Source organism: Chiloscyllium plagiosum, chromosome 12 (genome assembly GCF_004010195.1).
Source record: "Chiloscyllium plagiosum isolate BGI_BamShark_2017 chromosome 12, ASM401019v2, whole genome shotgun sequence".
Classification (NCBI taxonomy): Eukaryota; Metazoa; Chordata; class Chondrichthyes; order Orectolobiformes; family Hemiscylliidae; genus Chiloscyllium; species Chiloscyllium plagiosum.
In genome coordinates, this window is record NC_057721.1 from 86,187,871 (window position 1) to 86,196,712 (window position 8,842).

General features: G+C 43.6%; 1 protein-coding gene across 1 annotated transcript in view; it reads left to right on the plus strand.

The window, feature by feature from the left end:
- LOC122555451 (integumentary mucin A.1-like) overlaps positions 1 to 8,842 on the plus strand; it is a 23,188-nt gene that overhangs the window by 5,308 nt on the left and 9,038 nt on the right. The window contains exon 3 of the mRNA XM_043701469.1: positions 4,810 to 5,208. Within this exon, the coding sequence (XP_043557404.1) occupies positions 4,810 to 5,208 (399 nt within the window). The remainder of the gene's footprint in view (positions 1 to 4,809; positions 5,209 to 8,842) is intronic.

Sequence of the window (8,842 nt, forward strand, 5' to 3'; positions counted from 1 at the left end):
TACATGGTATAGGTGATTTTCCTCTGCTCTGCGTAGTCCCTCTGTGCTGCAGTGTGTGGTGGCTCGTTGGAATAATGTTCTGATGCAGCTTTGTTTGTGGGTGTTGGGATGATTGCTTCTGTAGTTCAATATTTGGTCTGTATGTGTTGTTTTGTCTGTCGACACTGGTTTGAAGTTTCCCATTGGCTGTTCACTCTACTGTGACATTGAGGAATGGCAGTTTGTTGTTGTTTTCCTCCTCTTTAGTGAATTTTATGCCAGTAAGGGTATTATTGATGGTCTTGAAGGTTTCTTCTAATTTGTTTCATTTAGTGGTGACAAAGGTGTCATCCACGTAGCGGACCCAAAGTTTGGACTGGATGGTTGGCAGAGCTGTTTGTTTGAGTCTCTGCATTACTGCCTCTGCTAAGAACCCTTTTATCGGCGATCCCATGGGTGTTCCAATGATTTGTCTGTCAGTTTTGTTGTTGAAGGTGAAGTGTGTGGTAAGGCATAGGTCCACTAGCTTGACCATACTGTCCTTACTGATGAAGTTGGTGGTGTTTGGTGTATGTGAGTTTGGGTCTTAGTGTAGTCAGCATTTCCTTGGCCAGGTTAATGTTGATTGATGTAAACAGGGCTGTTATATCAAAGGAGATAATTATTTCATCCTTTTCTATCTTGGTGTCTTTGATGGTCTTTAGGAATTCTTGGGTGGAGTGGATGGAGTGGCGTGAGTCTTCTACTGAGTGTGTTAGTCTTTTGTGGAGCTTCTTGGCTGCTCTGTAAGTTGGTGTTCCAGGTAGCGAGATGATGGATCTGAGGGGGGCTCCTGGTTTGTGAATTTTGGGTAATTTGTAGAAGCGTGGTGTGTTGGATCCATCTGGTTTCATTTTTTGGAAGTCGGTCTTCTTTATTTCTCCAGATTTCTGAAGTTTTTTGAGTAGGGCTGTGATTTGGTTCTCTCGTTGTGGGGTCGGGTCTATCGCCACTTGTTGGTAAGTGTTGGTATCTGCAAGTAGTGCATTCATTTTTTCAATGTAGTCTCTTCGATTTACAATGACTGTCAAGTGTCCTTTGTCTGCAGGCAGGATAACAATACTTTTATCATTTTTTAGTCTTCCCAGTGCTTTCCTTTCTTGTGTATTGATTGTGTTTCCTTCCTTTTTTTTGCGTAAAGTTGATGCGAATACGTGTCTGATGGCTTGCTGGGTTTCTTTTGGAAGCTGGTTGTCTTTTAGTGTTGTTTCTAAAGCTGCTAAGAAATCTTTCTTGTCTGCATCCTGGAAGTTGTAATTTAATCCTCTTTCTAAGACGGCTTTTTCAGTGTCTGTTAAGGGTCGGTCAGATAAGTTTTTTATCCATGCTTCTGTGTTGTCAGTGTTGTTACTTTATTAAGTTTGTCGAGTTTCTTCTGCCGGCCTAGATTTTTTTGATTTTCGGTGTTTGTCACTGTCTAATATCTACGGCTTTTTGTACTGTGTCTGTCCATTCATGGTCTGTTGCATGAGTGAGTAAAGATTTTTGGTGCAAAATTTCCCGGTTGTATTTATGGAGTCTGTTGTGGGCATCGTTAATCATTTCCCCCAGCATTCTGAGGCTGTTTTGCTCTGCTATTCTTATGGCTAGTGGGGTGTTAAGGGGGAGGTTTGTATTGAAGACATTTCTATAGGACCTGTTTCCTTAGGCATTTGTGCAGGACGTACAGCTGCTTGCGGGTGGCACTCTGTCATGTCCCATTTTCGGGCCATTGTTAGCGTATTGCACCCATAGGTCTTCATGAGTTTTGAGAAGATTTGTAGCTCAGGTTGAGGTTCTGGATGTAGGTTTGCTCCCTGAGCTGAAGGTCCATTTCAGGCTTGACCAGATCAAGATTGAGGAAGTTGATGTGCTGGAAATGTTGGTAAACATTAAGATAGATAAGTCCCCAGGGCCAGACCAGATTTATCCTAGGCTGCTCCGGGAAGTGAGAAAGGAGGTTGCTAAGCCGCTGGCAAAGATCTTTGCTTCCTCATTCTCCGCAGGAGTCGGATTGGAGGATTGGAAGCAGGCGAATGTTGTTCCTCTTTTCAAGAGGGGGAGTAGGGAAATCCCTGGCAATTACAGACCAGTCAGTCTTATGTCTGTGGTCAGCAAAGTTTTGGAAAGAATTCTGAGGGATAGGATTTATGACTATTTGGAAAAGCATAGTATGATTAAAGGCAGTCAGCATGGCTGTGTGAGGGGCAGGTCATGCCTCACTAATCTTATTGAATGCTTTGAGGAGGTGACAAGACAGGTCGACAACGGTCGAGCAGTGGATGTGGTGTATATGGACTTCAGCAAGGCATTTGATAAGGTTCCCCATGGTAGGCTCATTCATAAAGTCAGGAAGTATGGGATACAGGGAGATTATGAGGAGCATGGAGGGAGTGGACAGGAAGGAACTTTTTCCCTTGATGAGGGACCAATGACCAAGAGTTTTTGGATTAAGATAAAAAGCAGGTGGTCTAGAGGGGACGTGAGGAAAGAATATTTTGACCAGAGGGTGGTGGGAATCTGGAACTCTCTACCTGTCCAGATGATAGAAACAGAACCCTCATCACATTTATGCAGTGTTTAGATGTGCATCTTGTGATGCTGAACAGAGAAGGCTATGGACCAAGTGATGGAAAAATAGGATTCAAATTATTAGGTGCCTGTTTTTAATTGACAGTATTGATGGGCCGAAGGGTCTATTCTGATCTGCAGCTCTCTTTAACTCTGACTCTAATAGGACCCATAGATGACACACTTGACCCCATCAGATCTCAAGCTAAATGCATTCTCACACGCTGCCTGATCAGATGGGCCAAGGACTGGCAGATGGAGTTTAATTCAGATAAATGTGAGGTATTGCATTTTGGTAAGGTAAATTAGGGCAGGACTTATACACGTAATGGCAGGGTCCTGGAGAGACCTCAGAGTGAAGGGTCCTAGTTCCTTGAAAGTGGAGTTGCAGATGGATAGGATAGTGAAGCTTGCCGTTATTGGTCAGTGCAGTGAGTATAGGCGTCGGGAGGTCACGTCGCAGCTGTACAGAATATTGATTGGCCACTTTTGGAATATTGCTGTAGGAAATATGTTGTGAAACTTGAAAGGGTTCAGAAAAGATTTACAAGAGTGTTGCCAGGGTTGGAGGGTTTGAGCTGCAGGGAGAGGCTGAATAGGCTGGGACTGTTTTCCCTGCAGCGCCGGAGGCTGAGGGGTGACCTCATAGAGCCTTAGAGTACAGTGAACAGCTTTGTTTGCGAGCAGTATAGGCAGCTCATAGTAAGCAAGGATGTACAGATCACTGAGGGCTTGACAGAGTGGGACATACAGGATACACTGCATAAACCAAAATCAAGATTAACAAGATCAACATTATTTGAATTTAAAGAGTCCATTCATCAGTCTAATAACAAGAGGGAAGAAGCTGTTCCTGAACCTGTTGGTGCGTCAATTCAAGCTTCTATATTTTGGAGGAGAGCATTATCGGGGTGGGAGGGGTCTTCGATGGTGTTGGCAGCCTTTCTGTGGCAACAAAAAGTGTAAATGGAATCCATGGATGGGAGGTTGGCTTCCGTCATGGTATGGACTGTTCACACCATCATCTGTAGTTTCTAACAGTCCTGAACAGAGCAGTTGCCTTCCTCGGCCATTACGCACCTGGACAGTATGCTCTCAATGGTACAACCGTAAAATATGGTGAGGGTCCTTATAGATATGCTGAATTTTCTGACCCACCTGAGGAAAAAGAAATCATGAGGGGCACGGATAGGATGAATAGCCAAGGTCATTTTCTCAGGGTAAGGCTGTTCCAAATTAGAGGGTATAGATTTAAGGTGAGAGGGGAAAGATTTAAAAGAGTCCTAAGGGGCAACCTTTTCACACTGAGGGTGGTACGTGTATGGAATCAGCTACCAGAGGATGTGGTGTCGGAGGCTGGCACAATGACAACATTTAAAAGGCATCAGGATGGCTACGTGAATAGGAAGGGTTCAGAGGGATATGAGCCAAATGGGACTAGACTAATGGGACTAGACCCGCCTCAGGCGACTGACTGTGTGGAGTTTGCACGTTCTCCCCGTGTCTGCGTGGGTTTCCTCCGGGTGCTCCGGTTTCCTCCCACAGTCCCACAGGTGAATTGGTCATACTAAATTGCCTGTAGTGTTAGGTAAGGGGTAAATGTAGGGGTATGGATGGGTTGCGCTTCAGCGGGTCGGTGTGGACTTGTTGGGCCGAAGGGCCTGTTTCCACACTGTAATGTAATCTAATCGAATGTAATCTAATCTAATCGAATTTAGGATATCTGGCCAGCATGGATGAGTTAGAATGAAGGGCTTGTTACCATGTTGTGCAGCTATATGATTCTTTCACACTCCAAATACAATATCGAACCCAAACACAACCTCACGTTCAATCACAACATTGTGTAATGGCCTTTCATTGGTTCATTTCTCAAGAACGTAACCAGTTGTGTGCATGTTGTTCTCGTGGTTACACTGGGAAATATGATGAAGTTCCATCTCTAATCAGAAACATCTAAATGTGGCAGTGGCTATCAGGAATGGTACATATGTAATTTTCCACAGAGCAGCTTAAAGTGTCTCCTTTGCTGATGAATTTTCACAAAATCACATTAAGATCTAACAAAGGTATTTATCCTGATAAAAAAAACAGCGTCCCATATTAGTAAAAGCCTTTGATGTTTACAGTATCCAAGCATCTTGGCACATGGCCAATCATTCAACATCCATCACGTTTTCATGAAATTGGCTTGTTTGACACACTCTTATTGAATGACAATATTATCTTCTGTGCTTTCAGGAAACTGCTACCTCTAAAATCCAGGTCACATTTGAAGGCACTGTAATTCCAAAGCCTGAGCTGCAAATTAGTAACATCAACGTGAAATCATCCACATTGAATGGGACCAACGGAACAACAACTTCAACAACAATTCCGAGCCCAACATCGACACCAAACACAACATCGACACCAAACACAACATCCACACCAAACACAACATCCACACCAAACATAACATTGACACCGATCACAGCATTGACACCAAACACAACATCGACTGCAACCTCACAGAGCACACTAACAACAACGCCAACAATAGCTCCCACAGACCCACCATCAGAAAGCAATGAATCCTCATCGGAAAGCAGTGACTCCTCGTCGGGAAGCAATGACTCATCAGTGGAATGCAGTGGTTGGGTAAAGCAAAGGTTTTATCTTTGTCTGACTAAATGACTGTTATTCACCAATGACCACCTCCATTTAGCTGGGTGAGGGCAGCAGATACAATGAAACACCAGTTCCTGTAAGTTCCCATCCAAGCCACTCACTATCCTAGCTTGGAAATACACTCAGTGACTTGGTCTCCACTGCCCTCTGTGGCAATAAGTTCCACAGATTAACCATTCTCTGCCTGAAGATAATCCACTTTATCTCAGTTCTAAAGGTTTGACCCTTCACTCTGAGGTTGTGCTTCAGGTTCTAGTCTCTGCTACTATTGGAAACATCTTCTCCATGTCCAATCTACCCAGGCCTCTCAGTATTCTGTAAATTTCAATCAGAAATCCCCCTCATCCTTTACACTCCATCGAGTGTCCTTAACCTCTCCACACCTGACCAGCTCTTCATCCCCAGGATCATTATTGTGAGCCTCTGCTGGACCTCCTCCAATGCCAGTTCAACTTCCCTTAAATGCGGGGCCCAAAACAATTCTCAATATTCCAAATGCAGTCTGACCAGAGTCTTATACAGCCTCAGCAGTACATCCCAACTCTTGTATTCTAGCCCTCTTGAAATGAATGCTTACATTGGATTTGCTTTCCTAACCACCAACTGAACTTGCATGTTAATTTTAAAAGAATCCTGAACTAGGCCTCCCAAGTCTCTTTTTTGCTTCAGATTTCTGAAGCCTTTCCCAATGGAGTATACTGTTTTGGCCAAAGTGCATACTCTCCTAGTCTGTCCATGTCCTTCTGCAGCCTCCCCACTTGCTCAACAATACCTGTCCCCAAAACTCTGTAGTGTAGTCCATTTCGTCTGGGTGATTTATCTACCTTCAGACATTTCAGCTTCCCCAGCACCTTCTCCTTAATGATTGCCACTATACTCACTTCTGCCCACTGACTGGTGAAGTTCTGGTATCCTACTGGTGTCTCACACCATGAAGACTGTTGCAAAGTAAAATTCAATTCTTACATTTTTTTTTGTTCCTCATTACTACCTCTCCAGCATCATTTTCCAGCGATGCAATTTCCACTCTTGTCTGTCTCTCTCTTACCTTTTAGATATCTAAAAAGATTAAATCTGTACTGGTGGGGCTCCAATATCCTGGGAGGGAGGTTTGCGAGAGCTCTTCGGGATAGAGTAGCCAGTGAACAGAGAGTCTGTGAGGAAGGACAGACTCATGATAGGGCAAAGGTGCAGTCAGTGTGATGGGTTATGGTGTGTCTATTTTAACACAAGAAGGAATAAGGGTGATGAATTCAGAGAATGGATCAGTACTTGGAACTATGATGTTGTGGCCATTATGGAGACTTGGATATCACAGGGACAGGAATGGTTTTTGGAAGTTCCAGGGTTTAGATGTTTCAAAAGGAATAGAGGGGGGAGGTAAAAGCGTGGCATTGCTAATCAGGGATAGTATCACAGTTGCAGAAAGGGAGGTCATTGGGAAGGGTTTCTCTACAGGGTCAGTATAGGTGGAAGTCAGAAACAGGAAAGGAGCAGTCACTTTATTGGGAGTTTTCTACAGACCCCCATCGCAATCCCCAGTGAGCAAGGGTTTTCTCACTGGGGTGAAAAAGGATGAGAAGTGATATGATAGAGATGTACAAGATGATGAGAGGCATAGATTGAGTGGATAGCCAGAGAGTTTTTCCCAGGGCAGAAATGGCGATCATGATGGGACATAATTTTATGGTAATTGGAGGAAAGATTGAGGGGAGATGTCAGAGGTAGGTTCTTTACACAGAGAGTTGTGGGTGTGTGGAATGCACTGCCAGCAGTGGAGTAGCACCAGATACATAGGGACATTGAGGCAACTCTTGGACAGGTATATGGAAAGTAGTACAATGAAGGGTATGTTGGTTATCGAATCTTAGAGTAGGATAAAAGGTCAACACAACATCAAGGGCTGAAGGGCCTGTTTGTGCTGCACTGTACTATGTTCTATGTTTCTTGAAAAAAAACTCTTGCAATCTTTTTTTATATTACTCATTAGCTTACTTTCATATTTCATCTTCTCCCTTCTTTTTGCATTTTTTGGTTATTCTCTGCTGATTTTTAAAGGCTTTCCAATCCTTTGGCTTCCCACGAATCTTCACCACATTGTATGCTTTTTCTTTTGCTTTTACGCTGTCCCTAACTTCCTTTGTCAGCTACTGTTGCCTCATCCTCCCCTTAGTATGTTTTTTTCTACCTTGGGATGAGTTTCTGCTGTGCCTCCTGAATTACCCTCAGAAACTCCTGCCATTGCTGCTCCACCATCTTCCCTGCTAGGCTCCCCTTCCAATCAACCCTGGCCAGCTCCTCTCTCATGTCTTTGTAGTTCCTTTACTCAATTATAATAGTTTCATCTGATTTAGAATTCACCCTGTGGTTTAACAACAAGAAGATTATCATATTATAGTCACTGCCCCTTAGGGGTTCCATCACCTTCTCTCCCAAATTGAGTCTGCCTCATTACACATTACTAAATCCAAAATTGCCTGGTCCCTAGTTGTCTCTAACACACACAGCTCTAAAACAAAATCTTGAAGACTTTCTACAAATTCTTTTTCTTGAGATCCATGGCCAACTTGATATCCCTAACCACTTGCCTTAGTAAGGTCCATGTAAACAATGTAACTGCCCTACCTTCATCAATCATTGAGTTTTTTCACGAAGAAACATAAATCAGATTTGTGAGATAAGACCTTCCCACCAAACAGTTCATGCTGACAATGCCTAATAAGATTTAGAAACGCCAGTGTTGGACTGGGGTGTACAAAGTTAGAAATCACATAACACCAAGTTATTGTCACACAACCACCTGATGAAGGAGCAGTGCTCGGAAAGCTAGTGCTTCCAAATAAATCTGTTGGACTATAAACTGGTGTTGTGTGATTTCTAACTTTGTAATGCCGAACAAGTCCATGAGAATGAAAATCCATGAAAATGAGACTGGAGAGGAAATAATGGGGGAGAAAGAAATGGTGGAAGAACTGAAGAGCTATTTTGCATCACTTTTCCAAATTTGAGTAAATCCTGACCTTAGCAATGTTTGCCAATAATTTCCCTATCACTGATGTAAAGTTAATTGGCCTGTCCTTCTTAAACAAAGGAACAATACTGGCTGTTCTCTTGCCTTCTAGGACTTCGCCTGTGGCTAAAGAGGATATATGATAGTGAGTTTTGAGAAGGTTTGTAACTCAGATTGAGGTTCTGGATGTAGGTTTGCTCACTGAGCTGGAAGGTTCATTTTCACATGTTTCATCACCATACGGGTAATATCATCAGTGAGCCTCCACAAAATCTGTAAGGAAATAGCTCCTATAAGCAGGCTGAGGTAAAAGTTTGGTGCTGGTCAACCTACTTGCGGAGCGTTTCAGAGAACACCTCTGGGACACCCGGACCAACCAACCCAACCACCCTGTGGCTCGACACTTTAACTCCCCCTCCCACTCCACCAAAGATATGCAGGTCTTTGGACTCCTCCATCGCCAGACCACAACAACACGACGGTTGGAGGAAGAGCGCCTCATCTTCCGCCTAGGAACCCTCCAACCACAAGGGATGAACTCGGATTTCACCAGTTTCCTCATTTCCCCTCACCCCACCTTGTCTCAGTCAAATC